Source organism: Heterocephalus glaber, unplaced genomic scaffold (assembly GCF_053883595.1).
Source record: "Heterocephalus glaber isolate CG9 unplaced genomic scaffold, H.glaber_assembly_v1.0 deba00000331, whole genome shotgun sequence".
Lineage (NCBI taxonomy): Eukaryota > Metazoa > Chordata > Mammalia > Rodentia > Bathyergidae > Heterocephalus > Heterocephalus glaber.
In genome coordinates this window covers 32,854,422-32,878,871 of record NW_028258142.1, presented here as the reverse complement: position 1 = coordinate 32,878,871, position 24,450 = coordinate 32,854,422, and the positions used below count along the sequence as shown (strand labels likewise).

At 50.1% G+C, this 24,450-nt stretch overlaps 1 protein-coding gene across 2 annotated transcripts in view; it reads right to left on the bottom strand.

Annotated features, from left to right (window-relative positions):
* Nucleotides 1-547: 547 nt before the first annotated feature.
* Smad7 (SMAD family member 7) overlaps nucleotides 548-24,450 on the bottom strand; it is a 30,849-nt gene continuing 6,946 nt past the window's right edge. The window contains exons 3-4 of one of the 2 annotated variants that reach the window (XM_004855123.3): nucleotides 21,751-21,825; nucleotides 548-2,632 (exon numbers count right to left, since the gene is read on the bottom strand). In XM_004855123.3, the coding sequence (XP_004855180.1) occupies nucleotides 2,094-2,632; nucleotides 21,751-21,825 (614 nt within the window). In that variant the 3' untranslated portion in view covers nucleotides 548-2,093. The remainder of the gene's footprint in view (nucleotides 2,633-21,750; nucleotides 21,826-24,450) is intronic. The other variant, XM_004855124.3, reaches the window with a different exon arrangement.

Genomic DNA, 24,450 nt, shown 5'->3' with positions numbered 1-24,450 from the left:
ACAGACTGGCTGCAGAGTGCCCAGCACATTACCCAGGCGACCAGGGAGATGAGTGGGCAACTTAGTCCCTCTCCCTCCAAGCTTGTAGCCCCCAGGGCACCTGCCTCAGAATCAAGTCTCCTAAAACTCCCTTCCCATCGATAAAAGATGCAGTAGGCTGAGGATTCCAGGCCAAGTGAGGAGCTGGGCAGAACCTGATGGATCCGGGCTTTGGGGGCTGTATTTGCCCACCTGTCCCAGACCCAGTCTCATCAGATGACATGCCCCTTCCTCAATTCTACAAGCTTCAAGAAATCAGCCTCAGGGCTCCATTAGGTTGTCTCCTGTTACGTATTTTACCTGGCCAGTGTTGCTCTGGAATCACCACCTAACAAGGGGGTGGGGAGTGGCAGTGGGAAAGATTGGCTACTGCAGGGAAGAAGGGCTGCCCTAGATGGCTCATTTGTGTGGCCCCTAAAACCTCATCCCCACTCAACAGTTCTGATAGCCACTTCTCCCCTCTCCCCTCCAAGTAGAAGAAAAAGGAGCTAGGACATAGAATCAAGTATACATTTTAAAAATTGTTTAATGGAACATAAACTCCTTTAGAAAAACATTCAGCTAGGTGATAACACCCATAGAAAAAAACACCAATCTTGTGTTTATCTTTTTTAATTTGGCATTTGTTATTTGCATTTATATTAAAGCAAAGTGCATCTTTTATTTTTCTTGTTTATACACATTGCACAATACATAAATAATGATGCTTATAAAACGTCTTTATATTTACAAGTAATAATATATTTATATATAACATAAAATACATTTTTTCTTTAATAAATCTCAGGGTTTTTTTTCAGGAGTCCTTTGTCTCTCAAAGCACTACAATGCTAAATTTCCAATGAGAATGCTTCTCTTGTTCATTTAAACCTTTGTAGTTAGAAAAATAGCTTATGTTAAAGTCTAAACATGCTCATTGAGCTAAGAACAGTGTCAAAGTATCATACGAGTGTATGAGTTGTAGAAGAAATGACAGAAGTTAGGTGTCAGCCTAGAATGGTACCTTGGGTTATGATGGACCGAATTCTTCCTGGTGAGCGGGAAGGAGGCCACTGGGCAGGTCCTTCTCAGGAATGCCCCTCACTGGTCTGATCGCAGAGCTCAGCACAGGGCGGGGGGTGGGGGTGGGTGTGGGTGTGTGTGTGTGTGTGTGTGTGTGTTTTGTTTGCTGCTGCTGAGCTGGCTTGGGATGTATGGAAGAAACCTGATAAACCAGGGCAGAGGAGAGGCCAAGGGGCCTGAAAGAGGACTGGGGAGCAACACTGTGACATGATGGGGCTGCCCCGGCAGCCCTCAGGAAGCCCATCTCATAGATCCAGGAGCAGATGGCCAAAAAAGACAGACGCTACAACGGCAGCGGAGTGGCAGAAGGGGAGTAAGACAAGGATGAAAACAATTGGTTCTGGTTCAGCCTCTACCAGGCTTGCTTCTCAGAAGCCTGTGGATAGGCCTGTGTCCTAAAGGGGGTTAGGTGGGGTAGGGGCTTCCATAGGCTGGGGCAGAGTGTCACTCCTGGCAGCTGCTGGGACACCCACCACCAGCCAGCCTGTCCAGGTACTGCCTCTGCCCCACTGAGCACGTCCAAAGGGCGCAGGAGACACACAGCTTGGAACCGCAAACCTCTCAGCTGGGGACATCCGTAAGGAACAAAGGCTTTGCTGACCTCCCCATCTTGCTCACAGACACACACTCACTCGAGTGTACACTCCTGACAAGTGAAATGCTGAACCGAAAGTGAAGGGACTGCTCCCCATTCAGACACTGTGTTTGGTGGTGCTGACTTTTGCATCCCCCTTTCCCACAGGGTGACCTGTCCTGCCAACCACGCTCACCCCCTCCAAATCAACAATTCTTTGCATAAGCTATTTCTCAAAGAACAAAACAAAAACACAAACAAGGACAAGAAGAAAAAACAAAAAAGAAAATACCCCACCAACAACAGGGAAAAAAATGACCAAAGAGTTTGCATGAAAAGCAAGCACTCGGGAGGAAAAGATTAGCAGCAAAGTAGTTTGAATGGTGGCCTGCTCGGCGTGCACTCCTCTCCCCAGTGGCTACCGGCTGTTGAAGATGACCTCCAGCCAGCACGGGCAGCTGCTGATGAACTGGCGGGTGTAGCACTGGCCCCAGCCCTTCACAAAGCTGATCTGCACGGTGAAGCCCGTCCATGGCTGCTGCATGAACTCGTGGTCATTGGGTCGCTGCAGGCTGTACGCTTTCTCATAGTCGAAAGCCTTGATGGAGAAACCGGGGAACACCTTGTGCACCAACAGCGTCCTGGAGTCCGGGTTGTCCAGTGTGGCGGACTTGATGAAGATGGGGTAACTGCTGCGGTTGTACACCCACACGCCATCCACTTCCCGAGTCAGCTGGATGCCACAGCCGATTTTGCTCCGCACTTTCTGCACCAGCTGACTCTTGTTGTCCGAATTGAGCTGTCCGAGGCAAAAGCCATTCCCCTGAGGTAGATCATAGAAGATATCCAGGGAGGGCTCCTGGACACAGTAGAGCCTCCCCACTCTCGTCTTCTCCTCCCAGTATGCCACCACGCACCAGTGTGACCGATCCCCAGGCTCCAGAAGAAGTTGGGAATCTAGAAAACAAAACAACAGGCAAGGTTAGCGGCTCATTTTTCCTGCTACAACTGAGATAACACATACCCCCCCCTATAACCAGGGTGATGTGATGGTGGACCAGGACTAGCTGCAGGTGCTACAGTCCTCCTACTGGGTCGTGGATGGCAAGAGTCCTGCCTTTCTCTCAGCATGGGACTCCCAGAGGTGCTTCCTCCACCCCATGGTTCTGTCAGGAATCCAGGACACCAGCAACTGTGCCCACTTGGCAAAGAAACGTCCCATCTCTGCAGAGCACAGATATTAATTTTTAATTTTTTGTGCCAAGACAGCCCAGAGTTAAAGGTCTGAAATGGAACCCTGAAGTCCAGCTCCCTCAGCCCCTTTCATCCCAGTTAAACATACTGGGATCCATAAAGCTGGGGTACTGGATGATAACCTAACCAGACATGGAGCCAGCCTGCCCAGGCTCTACCACCTACTCTACAGCATCTGCTTGTCACCAAAGCTCTCCAATCAATGCCTTGGTCATAAGGGTCTCCTATCTGGTAAAAATGAGGGCGGTTTGGGGCCAACACTTCTGTCTAATTTCCTAACAGAGAAATAACTCTCAGTGTATCAAGGGTGAATTTCTGTCAAAATGCCAAATCACAACACACAGGTGGGCACTAACCTAGACAACCTTAACAAAGCCTCCTCCAGCTCAGCCAGAGACGTGTGATATGTCTAAAACGAAAGACATGGCCAGCCTTGAAGTACTCCTTCTCTGCCTGCAGCCCCCTCTCCATGTGCCCTCTCTCTCCCCTTCTCAGACTGACCTTGCCTACTCTATCAACGCCGTGTGCCCAGGTGCCCTGCCCTGCAAGCTCTAGCCTGGCTTTCCTCCTCAGTTTTATACAGCAGCCTGGGAGCCTGGGGTAATTCTGGTTAGGTGATTTTCCTAAGCAGGCAGCTCCAGGACTTTAAAAGGGGAATCATGTGGAGGGAAAAAGACTCCTTCCCCCTCCCCCGCTGCCTCCTTAAGCTGGAGCCAGTGTTGGGCAGGCCTCAGACTGGAGACCATAAATCTCTCCAGCCCAGCCAGGCTGCAGGAACGCTGTGGTTTGTGGTGGCAGGGTGGAGACCGGAAGTCTTGTATTTGTTAACAAAAACGGGGAAAGGCAGCGGGGGAAAGATGAGAGAAAAGCAGGCACGGAGTTGGAGCCCTCATGCTGCTCTCTCACTCCAGTGGGTCTGTGGGGACCCCTAAGGTGGGGGTTGAGTGTGAGAAGTGTTTTGCCATGCCACTTGGTTTCTGAGCAACTGGGCTCAGAGATTTGCCAATGAGGGCCGTCCCCTACAGGACCCTTGTCCTGCAGCCCAGCAGGCCGTGTAACCCAGTTCAGCTCAGCACACCAACTCTTTCCAGCTTTTACAGGCATGTTAGGACGTAGGAACAGTCAGCTCTATTACCCCCCGCCCTTTAAAGCAGCAGCCAGTTTTGGATGGAAATGTAAATCTACAAATGCGCAGTGACCCACTGAGGCACCCTGAGCAGCTGTCCCCTAGACACCCCAAATGACTTTCCCAATGCCTACACAGACAGCCACACTGAAAGGGGAAGAACCCAAGGGCTCATTCCTCTCTTGATCCCTCCCACCTCCACTGAAAGGCAACACCAAACCTGGCCTGTCCCCCAACCCCTGCTGTATAAAGTGCAAGAACCATGAGATTTGTGTGTGTCCAGGGCATCAGGGCACAAGTGTGTGCATGTGAGGGTGTCTGTGTGTGCATACACACATAGGAACATATGGAAAAACAGGAGAGGGACAAGGGTTCGGAGCAGAAGGTGACTCATCAGGCATTAACTTGTTTCTGCAAAGTATCCATCAACTGCTAATAAACTCGTAAGGGCTGGCTATTTGAACTTCCCTGCCGGGGAGCACGGAAGTGCTGGGAAGGCACAGGCCCTCTTCTCAGAGGTACTGGTCCACCTTTTGCAAGAAGACGGTGTTTTGAAATGCCAGAAGCTCTAGCTGGTTCTGACTCAGGACAACAAACCTGGCCAGGAAAGGAAAACTGGGGAGTGGCTGGGAGGCAAGGCAAGGAGGGAAGGCTTCGCAGTGGCCAGTGGGGAGACCCTTAGCAAAGGCTCACAATGCTTTGTTTCATGCATCCCCACCCCTACTGAAACCTGGCACTGGCTGGGAGGGAGGAGGAGCAGGTGAACGGGGTGCCGGTGAGGCAGGGGCCCAGAATTGATTTGGCCCCCTGCCAGGCCTGCTGGCCACCTCAGCAAGGGGTAGAAGCCTCATCCAGCAGGCAGGCCCCTCTCGGGGCAGAGGACGAAGGGTGGGGCCAGGCTGGGGGGGGCGGGTGCACACACATACGCTGGGCGGGTTTCTCTTTCATCTGCACAGCCAGTCTACCCAGCAATTTGCTGCCAGACAACCCCTGGTAAAAGCCTTTTTCTGTCGAGGTTAATGGCCCAGCCCAGATAAACAGCAGCATGTGGGTATTCCTGCAAGTGAACAAGGTTCCTGAAAGTAGGTGCGGCACCCTAATCCACCACAGGGAGACCCCCTGCCTGTCCGTGCATGCCACTCTACCCCTCAACTTTCCTCCAATGGTCTCCAGCCCCTGAAAAGGCAGCTCCACGCCCCCAGCTCCTGCCTGCCCAGGGCATTTCTGAGCAGAAAACATGCTCCAGTAAACCCACTCAGCAACAGCTTAGAAGGCTGCTGTAGCACACAGTCTAGTGTTCACATCACACCTTTGGGGACGCAGCACCAGCACAACATCCCACACTGCCAGGACAGAGACCCACCCACCTCCATCTGTTCTGAATTCTCCCCTGTTTGGGCTCATTTCTGGAAATGACCCAGCATCATCTTCACAGAACTGTTCCCTGAATTGGTCCCACAACCCACAAGTCTCCCAGCAAAGGTCAGGGTAGACCCTCTGCTCCTGAGGATTCCCCGAGAGCTGTAGCCAGGGCCTACAAAGTGTTGGTCATCACAAAGACTGAGTCTCAGAGACCATTTCTCATGGTTTCTCATCCTCGCTGCTGACGCTTAACCCCTCAAGGCAAAACTCACAGTCCCTTGTTAACTTCCCCCAGCTTTATAACCTTTTCCGGTATTTGCAACAACTTCTTCCCCTCCCCAGAAAACTGTACAGGGGCTTGTTTTAAAACTGTATGTGTTCATTTGAAAGTATCCAAAAAGAAAAGCTGTGTTGTAAAAAGCTCACTAATCAGATGCCTGCTCACAATTTTTTCTTTTTATTACAGTTGAGGGAATTTTTGGAGCAACAGCAGAAAAATGCTGAATCTGCCTAAAATCCTGTTAAGGTGTTTCCCCCTCCCCTTCCTCATTTTCTTTAAAGCAGAAAATCTCTCCTGTAAGGGGAAGGGGAGGTAAGGGCTGAGAAGGAGAGGATTTTGCCCATGTCTGCACACAGCACTGAAGAAGACCACTTAGCAAGGGGCTCCCTGCCTTGGACAAGGAGGCAGTTAATTACCCTGGTCATGAATGAACAAACCAGACCCTTCTAGACCAGCAGCTCATGAATGACGCTCAGGCCACAGGTCTCAACCACACAGGGTGACCAGATCCCAAGGCCACATTTTAAGTAAGCAAGGAATTTTCCCCTTGGAAGGTGAGCGGAGGATGAGCAAGAAGAAAAACAAAGGGAGAGGCCGGGGATTTAGCTCAGTAGTTCTGCCGCCTGCCTCGCAAGCGCAAGGTCCAGAGTTTGATCCTCATTACAAAAAAACAAAAAAAGGAAGAGAGAAAGGCCAAGTTCAGGGTCTCAGTGGTACCATTTCTGGTCCCCAGCTTGGGAAGTAGTTGACCATGAAGCCAGAGATGGGAGCTATTCTGGAAACATCTGTGGGATTCTGAGAATATGGGTATACCTGACAGTGCACGTCCACACACACAGAGGAGGTGCAATGGGGAAAGAGGTCCCCAAGATTAGGGCCCTGGAGGGCAAGGACAAAGCCTGGGAAATGAGGCCAGTATGACAGAGCTACAGCAGCTGGTATCCACTGAGGCTAAGGTACCCAGCTAAGCCAGGTGTGGTGGTACATTCAGGAGGCTGAGGCAGAAAGATTATGAATTTAAAGCCAAGGTGAGTACGTATTGAGACCTTGTCTCAAAAAACAAAACAATGCTGGGTGCAGTGGTGCACCTCTGTAAATCCTAGCACTTGGGAGGCTGAGGCAGGATGATCCTCACGAGTCTGAGGCCAGCCTGGGCTACATAGTGACACCCTGTCCCAAAAATCAAAACAAAACCATGCCTAACTGCCAGGGCCAGGGGGCGGGGGAAGGCTCTGGGGCAATAATAAGAGGGCATGGGTCTCAGCTCTTAGTCCACTCTCATCTCCCCAGGGCACTTGGAACGCAACCAAAGTCCAGTGGTGTGAAGGGCCTGCCCCCGCCCCTCCCCAACAGTCCAGCGGAGCAGAGGCTGAGCATGGAGAGGCTAGGCAAGAACGGAGCCTGAGCAGAAACTGCCTCCCATGGGCCTCTCTCCAAGCTGATCAGGGGCAAACGAAGGACAGAAATGTAAATACAAAGGCTCACACCCAGCAACTCCCAAAGGCAAACATCACCGCGCCTCCACTGAGGCAGGTGGGTCCAGGTTTCTCTCCCTACTAGGGACCCAGGTGCCACCAGCCGCAGCCCTGTCCTGTCCTTGCCTCCCCGTGCTTCCCCTCTGCCTCAGGTATCTCAAAGGTCAGCAGCACCAGGTGCCCTGGTACCCTGCTCCTCACCCAGTCAGGAAGCTGACTGATCTCACCCAAGCTACTTCAGAGATAAGAGCTGAGATAAATATAGGGGGACCCGGCACCCACACATCCAATCTAGTCTCACCCCACATCAGCAGAACAAGGATGCTTGACTCTTCTTTCCAAAAGGCAAATGACCAAAAAGCAAAGCCAACATGCAAACTGGCAGAAAGGCGGGGTCCAGGCTTGCACCTCACCCACATCATGCATGGAGATACTGCCCACGGGCCCAACAGGCTCCTAGGGCAGCCTGGACAATCTGGGGTTCAGAGCATTTTACCCACGGGGTTCAAAGAGACTCGAAACACTTTAAGTTAACTCTGCTACAGAGCAAATGCTGGACACACTCATCACCACCAGCCCACACTTTTCACCAAGCTTGAGTGAAGCCTGGCTGGTTGGAGGCTGCACTGCTCTTTTAACCCTCTACTGCAACCTCTCCAAGGAGGGTCTGGAAGGAGATGGGCCAGGTGTGTCATGGGGTATCCTTCAAAGGCCGGGGTGCTCTCCTGGGTCCCTGGGCCCAACGAGAGCTGAATCTCGCCCTCAGGGAGTCCCAGCCATGCACATCCCAAAGGTAAGCACACCACCATGGGATCAAGATACCCCGGTTTCAATCTACCTGCCAGGTAACCTTGATAGGTGACTTACATTCATCTTAAAACAGGATCTTGCCAGTGCTAGCCTCATACAGTTATCGAGCCAATCTGATACAGAAGTGACAGGGGCTAGGCCATCTCGTGGTGAGTGCGCCATACACACTGGTCTCATCTCTTAGGACCCTGTCTTCCCTGCTGGAAAATGGCTTTGTCACACTCAACCCCAGGTGGGAGAACAGTTTTGGGCCAAGGCTGACCACTGACAGGTCCTGTTTGGAGTGACTCATTACCACACACACACACACACACACACGCCCTGCCACCAGGTTACACAGTATTCCCATCCCATCTTTTGGGAGGGGGGCGGAGACAAGGTTTTGCTATGTAGTTTGGGCTGGCCTTGAACTTTGAAGATCATCCTGCTGCAGCCTCCCTAGTGCTGGGATTACAGGTGTGCACCACTACACCTGGCCCCCATCTCATCTTAAAGGAGGGGAAATGAGGCACAAGTCACCTGCCAAAGCAGCAAAGCTATCCAGTGTGAACCATAGGTAGGCAGCTACCTCAGGCCACTAAAGCCACCAGTTCCCAATGTTCCTCTCCAAATACTCCAGTGCGGTGTCCAGCTGCTTTGCACCACACTGCAACAAGTGAGAAGCAAAATGGTTTCTCTGCCAACAACCTGCTCTGCGCCCTGGCCAAGTGGCTTGCCCTCTCAGGCTCAGTTTGACCTGTCCATAAATAATATGAAGGGGATGGGGGCCAAATGGTCCCATGGGTCCCTTCCCGCCTTGATGGTCTCTGGCTGCATTGTATGATTCACAGTGGTGGTTCCATTTATTTTTACTACCTTCTGGAGAGTAAGAAAATCACTTTGAAGGGCAAGGCACATGTTTTTGCATTTAATTTACAACAATAAAATAATCAAGAGAAAGAAGGCTTAAGTAAGGTTTTGCAATGTCCATCTCTAAATCAACTTTTTTATTTCTCTTCAATTTCAAGATGTCACAAATGAGTTATTTCTGTCTTGTAACTCATCCCCCTCAGGAACAAGGTGAATCCCCAAGATGGGATCTCTTGTCATAACCACTATTGGTGCCCAAAAGCTTCCCTCAGCTACCATCACCCTCCTGCAGGTTCTGTGAGCTTATACACCTGGCACCTCCTGGTGGGCTAAGAGACTGACTGTAACAGTGCAGTTCGTTGCCGCTACAGACAGGTCGTGGTGAATCAATTACCAGAGCTCAAATGCACTCTCATGCTCCCCATGATGATCCCTCCCCAAGCCCCACATGTCCAAATCTGAAGCCCCCAGCCCAGGGGTCCCTCTTAAGAGCACTACTTTGCCATCAAGAGAATATAATTGAGGGTAACACAGGGCAGAGGAGGGAAGCCGCACAAATCAAAAGCTCCTGTCTGTCTCGCCAGTCAGGCTGACGCGGCTTCCTGTGGCCCTGTGTTCAGCCATGCAAATTATAGCGTGTACCCGGCTGCCTGCAGCCACTGCCGTCTGAGGAGACCAGTTCTGCCCAGCTCCAAGAGGCCTCAGAGGAAGGGTGGGGACTCCCAACTCAGCCAACTCCATTCATAATATTTACAGTAAATGGGCCTCTCTGGCTGTTGTTTAGTGCACATCCAGCCTAATTACTTCTCAAGTTGATTTCAAAGTTCTTTCCCCTGATGATGTACCACCAAGCTCCAATCGTGACTCCCAAAATAACTCCACAGCTCTCTTCAGGAAGGGGGTTCACATACTTGTACACACATAGCCCTCAGGCCTGTGTGGCATTGTGTGCTCACCTGCCTTCCCTCTGTGTATGACCCTGTCACCCCCAGGAAGACACAAGAGATGGGATAACCGTGCAACAGAAAGTCCACCGTATCCCATGAGGACATTCAGGTCCAATCTCAACCTCACTCATCCACTTGCCACCTGAAGAGAGTCCACAGAGTCCCCAAATTCTGTATCTGGACTCCCAACTGGAGAACCAGCAGGGAAATACGAGGAACATATAAAAATCCAACAAAAGAACTTTGTCATGAACCATCAAAGAGTTTATCTTTCTCTTCTTTTCACTGACCATGTGTAAGTACGTTAGCTACAGGTTAAAAGCTCAGTAAAAATCTTAATACATGCAGATGCATAAGCCCATTTTTCAAAAGGACAAAACCTCAGAGGACAAGATCATTTTTTTGCCTGCTTTTGCAGGTCTAAGGCAGTGTGTGCAAGAAACTAAGCTATTTATGCCCAGGGCCCCATTTTAATGAGGTCTAGGCCTCCACTGAGCCCAGTCCCTGAAGAGCACAGGACCCAAAAGCAGGTCCTGCCCTGTGCCCCCCATCCCCCACACCACCCCAGCTCAACTCCAGTTTTTCTAGAGGGTAAGAAAACCACTGGAAGACATGGAAAAATACAGTGAGAAACAAAAGTTCTTTTCATCCTTCCCCTCCCCCGACTCCCCTTGTTCCATAACAATTATGAAAACTGTTGGATGGGATGGCATTTTGAATATTTACTGCATTCCAGCCAATAAATTCCAACGCAGGACCTAATGGAAAAGCCTCCCCTCTCCAGCGAGCTCCCTCCCTGGCTCCCTCCCCTGCTCACTCCTAGTCCTCATTCCTCCTTTCTTTACAACCCAACACCAGGGCCTGGCCAGGCCAGGCCAGGGCCACACTGTACTCACAGGGAAAACAACAGAACGACAGGCTGGAGACAGTGTGCAGACTGGAAAAGTTAATCATTACTTCTGTCTGCCTCCGTAATCTAATCTCCCTGGCTCGGACACACTCACTGCTCAGCCACCCCCGTCCTTTCACCCTCAAAGCACCCAGGACCTCCTAGACCCGAGTCCCCTCCCTGCCAGGCCTTCCCACCCCTCCCCTTCACTTGGGAAGCCAAGGGAATGGAAGAGGAATGAAAGGCTTCCCCCAGGCAGGGGCGGCTGTCACAAGGCCCTAGAGAGTCCCGTGTGCAGGGCCGGCCCTGCTGCGCTCTGTGGCAGGCCACTCAAGGTACTCCGCCCCACAGGATGTGGGCTCCACTCTGGCTGGTGATTCTGCAGCCCCCAGCCCTGCTGTCTCGACTGTACTCTTAAAAATTGATAAAATGAGCCGGGCATGGTGGCGCATAATCCCAGCACACTGGGAGGCTGTATGAAGGCCTCTGGGTTCAATCCCCAGTACAAAAACAAAAAGATAGATAATATGGTCAATTTTATGTTTATTTTGCCACAACAACAAAAAAAGAAGGGGGCCGGGGAGTCCTTGCCTAGCACATGTGAGACTCTGGGTTCCATCCCCAACACCACACACACACAAAGACAAACTGAAAGAAAAGAAGGAGCCCCCACCTACCCAGCCCTCCCAATACACTACGTTGCCCTATAAACCTGCTGCAGAGTTTCCAAATCTGGGCTGAGGGTGTGGAGGGCCCTTCAGCTCAATTACCCCCCCAAAATGTATGCAAATGGTGTTGTGTACGTACATTTTGGGGGGCAGAGCCCTCAGCTTTCACTCACATTTGTAAGAATTTATAAGCTGAAAAACAGGAAAAAAGCACAATCTTTTTATTTTAAAATGGAAGAAGCCAGTAGCTACCAGTACTCCCAACACCTCAATAGGGATCTCATCCCTACACCCCACAAATCCAAGAACCAAAGAACACAGATCCTAGGAGGTCAGAAGAGCAGGGAATTTGGTCACCAAGTCTAACCCCTTATTTTACAAGTAAGAAAAATGAGGCACCTAACACAAAAATGGCTCATGTGAGTTCACACAGCTAACTGCGGGCTGTGCCCCAGCCTCAGCCCACTGAGAGCTGGCCAAGTAATTCTCTCCTGACTTGGGAGCCTCCTCCCATGCCCTACAAAACACCAAACATGAGAGAGGGGGTGGCTTTTGCATCTTTCAGGAAATACCCCCCACTGGGTTTGTTTGTACCCCACTGAGCTGGAGATGGGGCCCATCTACTTTAAGAAGGCAGGCAGGGGTACCCAGCCCGTGGTGAGAACTGTTTTTTGCTTTTCCCTCTGGGTTACTGATTAATGAGGGGGAGGGGCATGCAGCTACCAGGCTGCCTGCCTGGGGCCAACAGGGTCCCAAAGCTGCTCAGACGACCCTCACTGAGCCTACAGGGCAAGAGGCACTTCCAACTTCAATAAAACTACAGACAGAAGAAAGGGCTTCGGTTGTCCCCAAACCTCCCCAGTGGAGCCACCCCTCCCAAATGCAGACAGGCCAGTCTGTCAGCTGCACAGTCATATCTTGGCCATGTATTGTTTTTGTTCCTGTTAAACACCAGTCCCAGATCAAAAAAGTAAAAAGGCAATACTGAAATGAACAAACATGGGAGCCACCAACAGTCTCAGTCACCTTCTGGCTGAAAGACAGAAACTCTCAACTTTGTAAGATAAAACTGGAGTTGGGACGAGCTCTTCCCTTTCTGCCCTGGCTCAAGCCCCAAGCCAAACCAGCTCGCCGGCCTCTTCTTCCGGGTGGGGCTCCAAAGGAGCAACCAGAGTAATTCAATTAGCGGACTCCAAGGAGCTTGGAAGGCTCAGTTGGTCCCAGGGGAACTGACAGGCCAAGATGAGCATAAAAATGAAACACCTTGGTTAAGTGCATCTTAGATCACTCTGTGCAATAAACCCCAGGCCATGCAGGGCCTCACACACGGGGTTGGGCCTCAGAAACCGGCCTGACCTTCAAATTTGAGATTAAAAAGCAAGAGTTTCAGGCCCGATGGTCCTCATACAAACTAAGCCAAATAGACTTACAAAGGGAAAGTCAAACTCCTAGGCTCTGAAAACATCCCACCTTCTCTCTGGCTGTCAAGATAGTGAATGCAGTCAGGCCAGACTCCCCTCACTGCCACACTGCCACACAAACACACACACACACACACACACACACACACACACACAGAGTGGTCCCATAAGAGCCCAGAGCTCCCTGGCAATCCCCCGTCAGCTCCGCAACCCCACGTACCACCAGGTTCTGGAAGGCAGATTAGGGCGGTGCCTCCTGCAAGTTACTGCTGTTATCTTGTAATCAACAAGCAGGGGGCTGGAACCAGAACATGGGGATGGGGAGACAGACCTCTGTTTATCCACAAGCTTTGCTGTGCCTCAGCTCTCAACAACAGACCACACAACTGAAGCAGAGCAGGAGCTGATGACTTCAGAGCCCTGAAGAGCTGTGCCTACTGCAGGAGACCAGTGCACCCCACCCCCACCCTACCCCACCTGTCCTGGCACCTCTGCCAGGTAGTACAACACCCCTCCAACCTTGTGGTCTGGCTCCATGAAGGACCTGGCTCCTTCAGTTGCTCCTGCTTGCCTTCACCGCTAGTGAGTCAACTAAGCAATCTCTCTCCTGACCTCAATTCTATCAGGGCCCAGGGACCCTGCCACACTGCACAAGCCAGGCACATAACAGGTGCCTGAGAAATAAACATTTGCTAAATGAATGAACAAGAACACTTCCAAAGCACTCAGCCCACCCAAATCCACCAGGGAGGAGGGCATGCCTTCCCAGCAGGGTCAGTCAGAAGGCCAAGGCCCTCTCCTGGACTGAGCTACAGCCCAGCCAGCCGAGGCAGAAGCCACTGAGAAGGGTTTCCAAGGCAGGCGCCGGCCGGCCACCTCTGGGCACGCCACCTGCCCACAGCATTCTGCCTTGGCATCCCACTCCGTCTGGACAAGTTAGCCTCACCAAGTGTTCGACAATTCTTTTACACACCCCAGGGCTCTTGTTGTGTTATGAAAACAAAACAGCATGCTAAGAAAAAAAGCTGGAAGGGCTGGGGAAGCACAGAGCAAGCCAGCCACCCACAGTCCCTTCTTTCTGAGCTCCATCCTAAAGACGAAGGAGCCAGCGCAAGTCGGTGCACTGTCCCAGGTCCTGTGCCATTAAAATAATGATGTCACCAATCAGAGGAATTAGAAGAGACCAGAGATGACGCCCAACGCTACCTTCTTCTTGGGCCCATGATAGGGTTGGGCCGATTCTGTCTCTGGGGAAGGCTTCTGAATAAACAGGTGGGCCCACAAACAAGGGGGCTGTGAAACCCCTTTCCTCTCCACTCCTCACTAGTCGCAGGAAAATTAAAGAACTAGAGAAGCCAGGCATGATGACACACATTTTAATCCTAGCTACTCAGAAGGCCGAGGCAGTAGGATTACAAATTCCAGGCCAGTCTGGGCTATTTAGACCTTATTTCAAAATTAAAATAAACTGGATGTGGTGCTACACACCTATAATCCTAGCACTTTGGGAGGCTAAAACAGAATAATCAAAAGTTTGACTCGGGCCGGGGATTTAGCTCAGTGGTTTCGATGCTTGCTGCAAAAGCGCAAGGACCCAGGTTCGATCCCTTTAGGTTTGACTCTTATCAGGGCAATTTAGCAAAAACCTATCTCAAAAGAAAGCTTGGGCTGTAGCTCAGTTTGAAGGCCCTGGGTTCTATCTTCAATATTGCAATCAATCAATCGATCAAGTGCTTGGGGTGTGTTAGTGATAGTGTTTGCCCAGAAGAGAGAGAGAGAGAGAGAGAGAGAGAGAGAGAGAGAGAGAGAGAGGGAGGGAGAGAGAGAGGGAGGGAGAGAGAGAACCTCCTGGAGTGTGGGGAACACAATGACTTCAAAACAAAGGCAACCCTGAGGTCCACATTGCCCACAGCCACACAGGGCTGCTAGACAAAGGGCTGGAGTAAAGTCCTACCTACTCCTACCAAAAAAAAAATTTTTTTTTGCAAGTTAAAACTGAGCTAATGACACTGGGTGGGGCTCAATGTTGAGGACTGTGCAGCCAAACCAAAACTAGTTTCTAGCCAAGAGTTGCTTGGCCTCACCATTTGGGGAAGGAAGCTGAAAAAGTCATGAAAGATTCTTTAGTAAACTGGGAAATAAGGCTGCAGTTAACATTTCAACTGAAGGTGACCCTGCTGGTAAAATATTTTTTTAATAATAAAAATAACATAAAGTTCTCAAACAGCCTCTTTCTTAAAGCAAATGGCCTAAAAGTTCTCGTGGGAGTGGAAGGGAAGGGGGGAAAAAAAAAATCCACCCAGGGCCAGCCGTCTCCCAGCCACTACCTTTCATGAACAACTTTTTTCTGGAGTTCTTCTCAAAAAAAAGGGATGATGCAATTTCCTGTCTTGTCCCAATATTTCCTGTTAACCGACAAGGTGAAAGTTATCACTGTTTTAAATAACTGTCCTGAACTCCATCACAAGTTCCTTTTCCCAGCCAGTGCCCATCCCTATTACAAACTGCCCCTACTTTAGAATATAAATACTATCATTTTCTATGAAGTGGGCTTCATTAAAAAGCCTGGCTCTCTTTACAGAAGAGGCAGCTTGCACAGGTCTTGGCCCACGGGCTGATTCACTCAGGTGAAACCATGGAGAGAAGCAGAGGGGCTGGGGGTGGCAAGCCCCCCACCTGAGCAAACGTGTGTAGGCAGAGTAGCTTTAATCAAGTGAACGTGGCTTTCTTGGTATGTTAGCCACTAAATTGAGGACTGTGCTTCAGCAGTTAATAATATCTTCCCGCTGAAAATAGCCTGGAGAGGAAGCCTCCGTGTGACAGTAGGCAGGCAGCCAGACTCTGGGCCAGCCATTCAATCCCCAGTGAGAAAGATGCTACGGCCAGTGGTGACCTCCCAGTGGCTGCACTTACAGTATCCTCTTCTCACAAGACTGCTGCAAAAGGAGGGCACCCGGACAGTCACCCACCTGCCCCAGAATGCACCAGGGATGTGGCATGGTTGGGGGCTCCAGTGGCCCAAGAAGGGTCCAGGCAGCTGGCTTTGGGGAGCTAGGCCTTGTACTGCCATGATTCACTGTCCCTGGGCTGGGCAAGCCAGGAGGGCATGCTGTCTGGAGCAAAGTGGGAACAAGTTAACTCACTTCCCTCTGCAGAAAGGTCAGGCTTGGGAAAGGAATTTCCCTCCCCCTTATTTCTGCAAGTGACATGGAAAGAAGGTTGAAAATTCAACACTGAGATGCACCTACTCGTTCAGATAAGACAGGTCTGAGAGACAGGTTCCTCCTGGCCAGCTCTCCAAACCATCAATGCCCAGCCCCCTAATACATCAAAAGTGGCCTCAAAGGTGCTATGGAAACAAGCACATCCCATCAGTAGATCTTGGACCTAATAAAAGCCTTCCCCTCTGTCACTGTTCTTCCTTCATCAAACACCTGCAAGAATCCCAGCATTTTGGAGGCTGAAGCAGGAGGATCACTATGAGTTGGAGGTCAGTCTGGAATACATAGTGAGTTCAAGGCCAGCCTGAATTACACAGCAAGACCTTGTCAAAAAAAAAAGCTACCCTGGTCACTTTTTAAAAACTTGTACTAAAATGCGCGTAGCTTATATGATATCATCAGTGACATTGAGTACATTCACAGAACAGTGCCATCGCCACTATTTAGTTCCAGAACACTTTCATCAGTCCAAAAAGAAACCTGGTCCCATGGGTCACTTTTGCAATGTCATGCACAACAGGAAAGCAAAACAGGGAAGATGCATAGTTAGTCATCTTTTTTCCTCAAATGTTTTTCTTCAATCAAGGAAAAATCTCTTTACAAAAGGCTCCTTCCCAAGAGAATCAAACGTGCACACAAGTCCAGGAACTAATACCCTACACACCTTTTTAAAAATTCTGCTAGGTTATGACCCCAATTTCTCTTTTTTTGGTACCGGAGATCAAACTCAGAACCTTGCGCTTGCGAGGCAGGCGCCAAAACCACTGAGCTAAATCCCAGGCCCTAAGACACCTATTTCAAAGGTGTTGCTGCAAGTTCAAGGCCCTAGACTAAAGTGAACAAAGAGCAGCCTGGCCATCATAATACTGCAAGGAGGGCCAGGGATTTAGCTCAGTGGTTTCACTGCCTGCTGTGCAAGCACAAAGACCCAAGTTCAATCCCCGGTTACCAAAAAAAACCAAAAAACACCATAATACTGCAAGGAGCAATATTATGCAATAAGTAACACCAGCAATAAAGAAGCAAAGGAAGCCCAATTTGATCACGAATCCTTTGACATTTCCTCTGTTTTCACTGGCCCCTGGCTCTGAGCTTGCCAGAAGCCCCATAGGTTCCGAAGTCTACAGCCAGACTCTGCTGAGAAAAGGCCCAAGTGGAGTTCAGGAGAGTCAGTGTGCTAGACTGACTGTAGCCAAAAACTACACCACTGGGACCTGGCCTTCCCCTGGGCCCCCTCCCTCTTCACTGGCCAGCCCAGTTCTGCCTGGGGACAGGATGCATAAGGCAGCAGCTCATCTAGTCTGGCCAGCAGAGCAGCTCAAATTTACTCCACAGACTTTATGCTGTCACCCTGCATTTAACCCCTGCTTGATTGCCTCATTCCTTCCAGGAGCAAAGAAACTCTTTTCTCCAAGGGTGGGTACATGACCTCAGGCACTACAGAAGAGGCCAACAAACAGCCTGAGCTGCTGTCCACGAGTATGGAAGTGCACCAGAGGAGCCTGCCCCAGCCCAAGGTCATTATGTTAGTTTTTGGTTTAAGAAGATTCAGACTACATTCCTGAAGTTCCAGACCTTTATTTCTCACAGCGGGCCAGGTACTGGGAGGCAAGAAGAAGTTCTGTTCCAGCTCATTTGATTTCCCCAAAGCTTGTGTTCCTTATCATTTGGATGAAAGGCCAACTCAATTGCAAGCTCAGTCTGTCCTATGCCTCCCACCCCATGGCACCTCAGTGAAACCAGAAGCTACTTGTTGGGAGCACAGAGCGGGTACTGAAAACACTGCAACAGGCACTCAGTCCCAGATTCCTAGTTGCTATCACAATTTCAAGCCAGACAATAAATAACTGTTCCCATGCCATTATATAACTTTTCTTAAAACATGATGGAGCAGTCTTTCCTAAGTTACTTGCTTTGAACCCAAGTTGGCCATGAACTAAGCCAGGGTGGCATTTTCAGATTATACAGATATTTGTGAGGGCTCTTCTCTGAGGCAAAGACAGATGCCAGCAGGGATCAAAGACCAGGAGACACAGGTGCTGACTAAAGGACACTCTTCCAGACTTGAGAACCAAAACCTAACCATGGACCTTAAGACCTTAGCAAAGAAGTGGCCTCCCTTAAGTTGGAAGGATGTTCTCTCTCCAAAAAAACATGGCTCCAAGACAAGAGCTGAAGTTTCTCCATCTCTCAGACCCTATTTTAGCTCCAACACCCTCCTGAAATTCATGGGGACATCTCTTTTGAAGGTGAAATAAGAAATGACTGCTGTCCTCCCAATCTTGCTCTGACTGGGCAGGTCCACAGCGCTGATGTGCAGACAGTGGCACCCAGATATTTGTGTCTCAAGAAGGCAGCCGGAGGATGAGCCTGCATCTGAGTAACCTAGAACAAGTGAGATGCTGCTCCTTCTTCTCCCCACACAAACCAGGACAGCAGGCAGGCGAAGTGGAAGCCCCCCCAGAAACTCCAGATGGAGGCTGCAAAGATGACAGCTTTGAACACATGCTTTTCATTACTAGCGATGCAATGAAAGCTCTGGGAGCAAATCCTTTCCTTTTCCACCATTGAGCTGAACCTAGAAGCTTCCCAGTTATGTCAGACCTTGCGCCAAGGTGGATCTTCCTAAGCCACGACACTTACATGTCCAAACAGCAGCAAGAGCCTGATCTGAAGTTCCCCATACCCAGACAGCTGAACTCAGTCTGTCAAATCATAGTTTAGAATCAATCTACAAATACCATCCCTGCCACATCCTCATGAAGAGGCTGCCCTGACATTGACAGATCTCCTGGGACAGGGACCCCAGACTGGCCCAGAGCCTGCCTGTAGGCATCTGTGTGCTCAGGTGTCTGCAAACAGGATTGTCTGTATGTCTGCAGCCATGCACAGGAGCGCACGCGCACGCACACACTACACGCAACGCGCACAAGCATGCTTCCACAGAGCAATCCATCTGTTTCAGAGAGCCGGCTGTCAGAAATGAAAGTACAATCTCCTGGAACCAAGTCATTGCCTTCTAAAAATGTCCCGTTTTCCCAGACTGGGGAAGCTTGCAGGGGTGGGGTGTGTTTCACTGCAAGTCCCAAAGGACCAGGCCTCCTGGCCCTCCCCCCAGAACCAAGTGGCAGGGCTAGAATTCCAGCCTGCAGCCAGCAGTGCTGTGCAGAGCTCCTACCCACCCACTCCCCTTCCTCCCAGGCTGGCCATCTACAAGGGCGCAGGAAAGGGAAGGGCCAGCCTTGGAGTTACCCCTGAGTTTCAGGAGGGGATAAGGCCTTTGAGCACACCCTACCCCCACCTCCGAGGCACCACATTTTCACATTTGGCTGCTTTTTCTTTCCCTTCTTCCCTTGCCAAGAGAATCAAGCCCTGGCTCCCGCTGCCGACCTTCCTCCCACCCTAAACTGAGCCCCATTCATTAAGCCTGGTCTCAGCCAGGGCAGGACAGGAAGGAAAACAGCACACAGGGCCTGTGAAAGAGACTCAGAGAGGTTATTTCAAGGGAGGGGAAAGAGAAATCCTTGTGGGTGTTTTCAGTGCTGCCCACCTTGATGTCCTTCCTGCTCCCCAAGCAAGACCTAGGTATTCCCTCACCCTCGAATCTGCTATGCTAACCTCTTCCCCTGAGGGGTCCTGTCACTGCACCTCCGGGGCCTCATCCTTGAAGAGGATGAGGCCCAGCCCACCCCTCAGGAACCACCAACTTCTTGAAAAAGAGGTCTTAGCTTTCTACTTAAAAAACCCTCTACCCTGGCCTAGCCAACCAGAAAAATCACCTTTTAGGGTGGATCCCACTCCAAAGACGTTTCTCTGTGCTTTTCAACTCTCTGCTGGACACCCCCAAACCACTGGCACCAAACCAAAAAGCAGTTCCCACAACCTCCCTCAGCGGCACATTATTAATACATGGCTCCAACTACACACGGAAAGAAGAAAGAGCTCCAACTTTGAAGCCTTGGGAATTAGTAAATCAAGAGCTAAAATTCAAAACAAATGCTCTTTCATGTGGAGCCCCCCCACTTTTTTCTGCTTTTTGCCGTTTTGTTAAACCATGTCACCCCTTCAGAGATACACACCACACCGCCTTAGGAACTCCTCATTAATCTAAGTGGCTGCAATTACCATGGGAGACTGAAAGAGTCAATAATGCTTGTTTCCCCCCACACACACACTTTCTTTCTAGGACTGGAAGAGCTTGGAGAGCACAAAGCCTATCCATCTCAGAAGGGCTGCCCAGGTCACACTGTTTGGCTCCCGGTGGCTGGGCAAGGAGGCGCTCAGGCAGTGGCTCAGGTTGGTGGCTCCGCCTGGTGTCGTCATTTCCTCCAGCAGAGGAGACAGACAAGATGTTATCAATAAGACAAACCTTCCGAAAAGCCCCTTTCAAAAGCTACCACTTCCCTTGCTTATTTCATGTGGTTTGGAGGGGCCAAGACTCCTCCCTGCACACCCAGGGTTTAAAAAATAAAACCATCTAACAACATCCTGAGTGTGTTATTTTGCTGAGGCTCTTTCTTCTCGTCCTCCTTTCTTTCAAGAACTCTCTCAACTCCCTTGGCCTTAGAAAGCGCAGATGATGCAGCCACACATTGTAAGTGCTCAATCGCTATGGTCCTCTGTCCCCTGCCAAAGTCTACTCCCCTCTGGGGTCCCTTTTTTCCTGCCTACTTCTCATTAGAAGCTTTGAGTAAACAATACCCTCTGTCTCAGATAACAGTATATATTGCACTGAAACCAAAACAAACAAGGGTCTCCCTACAGACATTCTCAGCAAATCAATTCCTGGAGGGGACTGTCCAGATGAAACATACCTGAATCACACATGGCAGCAATGCTTGACCAATTAGTCAAGGGGGTCACCCCACAAAAGAAGCACACAACAGTTGTACTGCTTCCATCTGAACTCCTACACCATGACCTTACTTACACCAGTGGCCCTGAGCAAAACATGCCTAACACCCAGAACTGTAGCTGAATTTTTCCCCCCAGGTCACTTTCCCTCTTGCTTCAGCTAGTTCTTAGAAAATCACGGGGCCGGGGATTTAGCTTAGCGGTTTTGCCGCCTGCTGCACAAGTACAGGACCCAAGTAAGTTCCATTCCCAATACCAAAAAAAAAGAAAATCTAATGACGTGAGGAAAACAGGAAGAAACAGGATGTCTTTAGAAAAGAATACAATGCCTCCCACTTACACTGCCAGTGAGTTCCTTGGGGACCTTGTTGGGAAGCAGCTATAGCACCTACTGTCTGCAAAGTCCCTTGCCCTGGCACACCCCCTCCCTGGACATGTGCTAGAGAATCATGCACAAAGCTGGAAGGGTAATCAGGACTTGGAGGGAAGATCCACTCTTCAAGATCCACTCTGAGCTCTGTCCTGCCCTTGGGGATCTGTCTTCAACAAGTTTTCTGACCAAGGCATCCCATGCACAAAGGGCAAGAGCAAAAAAAAGAGCTTAAATGCATGAGTTCATGACACCAAAGTCACCAAGTGGAAGTCCCTCGAGCCAGAAGCTGCTTAAAATAACCATGAAAACATGTCTTGCACAAAACCATCCCCCAGCTGGCTCCAGTTTCCCCATGCATGGGATGGGCCTGGGGTTCTGACTCATACAGGACCACAGGAGGACAAGCAGAAGGGCACCAGAGTCACCCAATGAATCCATCCAGTTTAAGGCACATAAAAATGAGAATGAATCCCAGCGCAGCCCTCAGTCTATGGCAACTTCTAGAAACCTTTGGAACTGCCAGGAAAATAAGGCAAAGCATCTTACCTGAAAGCCCCCCAGGGGCCAGATAATTCGTTCCCCCTGTTTCAGCGGAGGAAGGCACAGCATCTGGACAGTCTGCTGTGGATTCAAAAAGGGAGAGAAATAAATACCTAAATAAAAACACCAAGACCTGTCTTTACGCACATTCTAAAGGGCATGAAAGAGAGACCACACATTCCAAGAGGCTGACCTGTGGCCGCGACGCAGACTATTACCGGTTTGCTCGGCTGCACTGCCCATGCTAAGAAAGACCACGGCACCTTGTCACCCGTCAGGCCTCCAGGCAGCTAGTTAATCATTAGTCAAGTCAGGCTCAATCACAGACTAGCAGGAATTTCTCTTGTATTACAAGTCCCCCATTGAGGAGACCAGGTGGTTCCCAAGGTCAAGGCTTTGGGTATACTTTCTTTTTTCTTTTGGTACTGGGGATCGAACTCGGGTCTTTGCGCTTGCACAGCAGGCAGAAAAATCACTGAGCTACATCCCCGGCCCTGGGTGTACTTTCTTAACCCTGGTTGTTCTGGCTTCCTTCCTTCACCAAGGGCAAAAATCCTCCTGGCTTAGAAGTTCTGGCTTCTCTGCTACACCCATAGTTTTCTTCTCTGTGCTCTTCAACCACTGGCACCAAACCAAAAAGCAGTTTCTATAGCCTCCCCTCCAGGCACATTTTTAATACATGGCTCCAGCTAGAAGGTTTCACTGTGATTCCCCCCACCTAACCCCACTAGGGTTTAAACCCAGAGCCTTCACAAGTTGCCCAGGTTAGGCTTGAACTTGTGATCCTCCTGCCTCTGCCTCCCAGAGTGCTAGTATCAAAGATGTCCACCACCACACCCAGCTCATCCTCATCTTTTAAAACTTCCCAGTTTTTGAGGACTTTAAATTAAGGTACAACTTATTATAGCAAACACACTGGACTGCAAGTTTGAGGCCAGCCTAACCCTGGCCTCAGCAAGACCCTACTTCCAAAAACCAAAAGTATAGCAAGCTATATAAATTTCAAGAGAACTCACTAAATTTTACTCATATATGCACCTAAGTACCATCAGATCAAGACAGAAACTTGGTGGGGGTGGCGGGGGGTGGGTCCTGCTTTCAGACTGGTCCAAACCCCTCTATCTCTGGAAACCTTCCCCGTCACAAGTCCGCCTTATAAATCTTTTTGGCACCCAGTCTGCTGTCTTCACTGATCTTTTACTGTCAGATTCTGTCTGTTCTGACTAGCTTTCTCCTTGCCTTCTCTGTCACCCTCAGGTGTCCAGCACAGCGACCTTAATGTTAATGAGGATAAATAGACTGACTCTACAACCACCCTCCAAGCAATTAAAATAAAAGAACACCACAGCTGATTACATAAATACACAAGACCCTTTTAGTTCCTCACATACCACTGCCAATGCTAAACTTCCTGAAGCCTATGTAGAAAGCCTGACTCAGGAATGGCACTCCACAGCTCCCCAGCAAACACACCAGGTCAGTTCCTGCAGACTGCAGTCCTCCCACCCCAGGCCACCAGGCCACTAGCTGGATGTCCCTTGGGGTACAATACCGGTTTCCAACTACAGCACCTTGGCAGCATAGGCAAATAGGAAGCCAAATCAAAGAGCAATCCAGAGGCCAGCAGCCCAGGCAGAGGAGCCCTTGACTGGTAATCACTGCCTCCAGTACCTGACAAAGGAAGGGTAGGCGGCCAAGCCTAAACTACACCATAGCCCCCAGCTGTCTCTGGGATTCTGTCTGCCTCCTTGATACTGAGATTCTCTCTCTAATCCTTCCTCCCTCTCCTGGGCTAGGAGTGCAGCTCAGTGGTAGACACACTTGCCTAGCAAGCTCCAGGCTCTGGGTCCAATCCCCAACAATGCAAAATAGGAAGGAAAAAAAAGACCTCTCTTAAGAGGAGTAGGCGGAGAAGTGGTGGCAGCAAGCAGGATAGAGAAGTCTGTGTGTATAATCTCATTTCATCAGGGTAGAGTATAATTCCTAACAGGAATATACAGCTTTACAGGATACACTTAAATCAAATAGAAAACAATAGGGGAAGGGAGGAAATGGAGTTACTTGTTAAATGGTGTATGCCCTGCACTTTCTAAACTACTCTGATGGCCTTCACCATTTTTTAGAGATGGGCTTCTCATCCCTCTCCTCCACCCACTCCCCAAACGGAAGACACCCCCACATTAAACACAATGACTTATCCACAGTCACTCCCCCCAGCTCTGGCTGGCTGGATGCCAGGGCAAGGTGTGTTTCAAAGCAAAAGCCTGGCCTCTCCGGGCAGAGCTGAGGCCACAGGCAGGGTGTCAGCCTGCCTCACATCAAAGGTAAGCCAGCTCCGTGCTGGCAACCACAAGCATATGAAATGGTGCTCTGCCCTTCTACAGTGCCTTTGATCTCCGGAGGGATTTACAAACGTTAATTAGGCTTCCCCACCAACCCTGTGAGGTAGAAAAGTATACATGTTTCACAGGCACCCAGGTAAACTGAGGCACCCAGTTCAAGGGGCCACCCAGTGAGGTGGGCTATTCCCCAGAGTACAGCTGCTATATCATCCCATGGCTCTCTCTCCCCAGAGGCAGGCCAGGAAGGTGGCCAGGCTGTGACAATCTTCAGCATACTGAGTGGCCTCTAGCTAAGGCCTTAAAGGTCAGGGGGTTCAGGCCTCCATACCATCCCCACAAAAATTTTTTTTTTTTTAATTCCAAA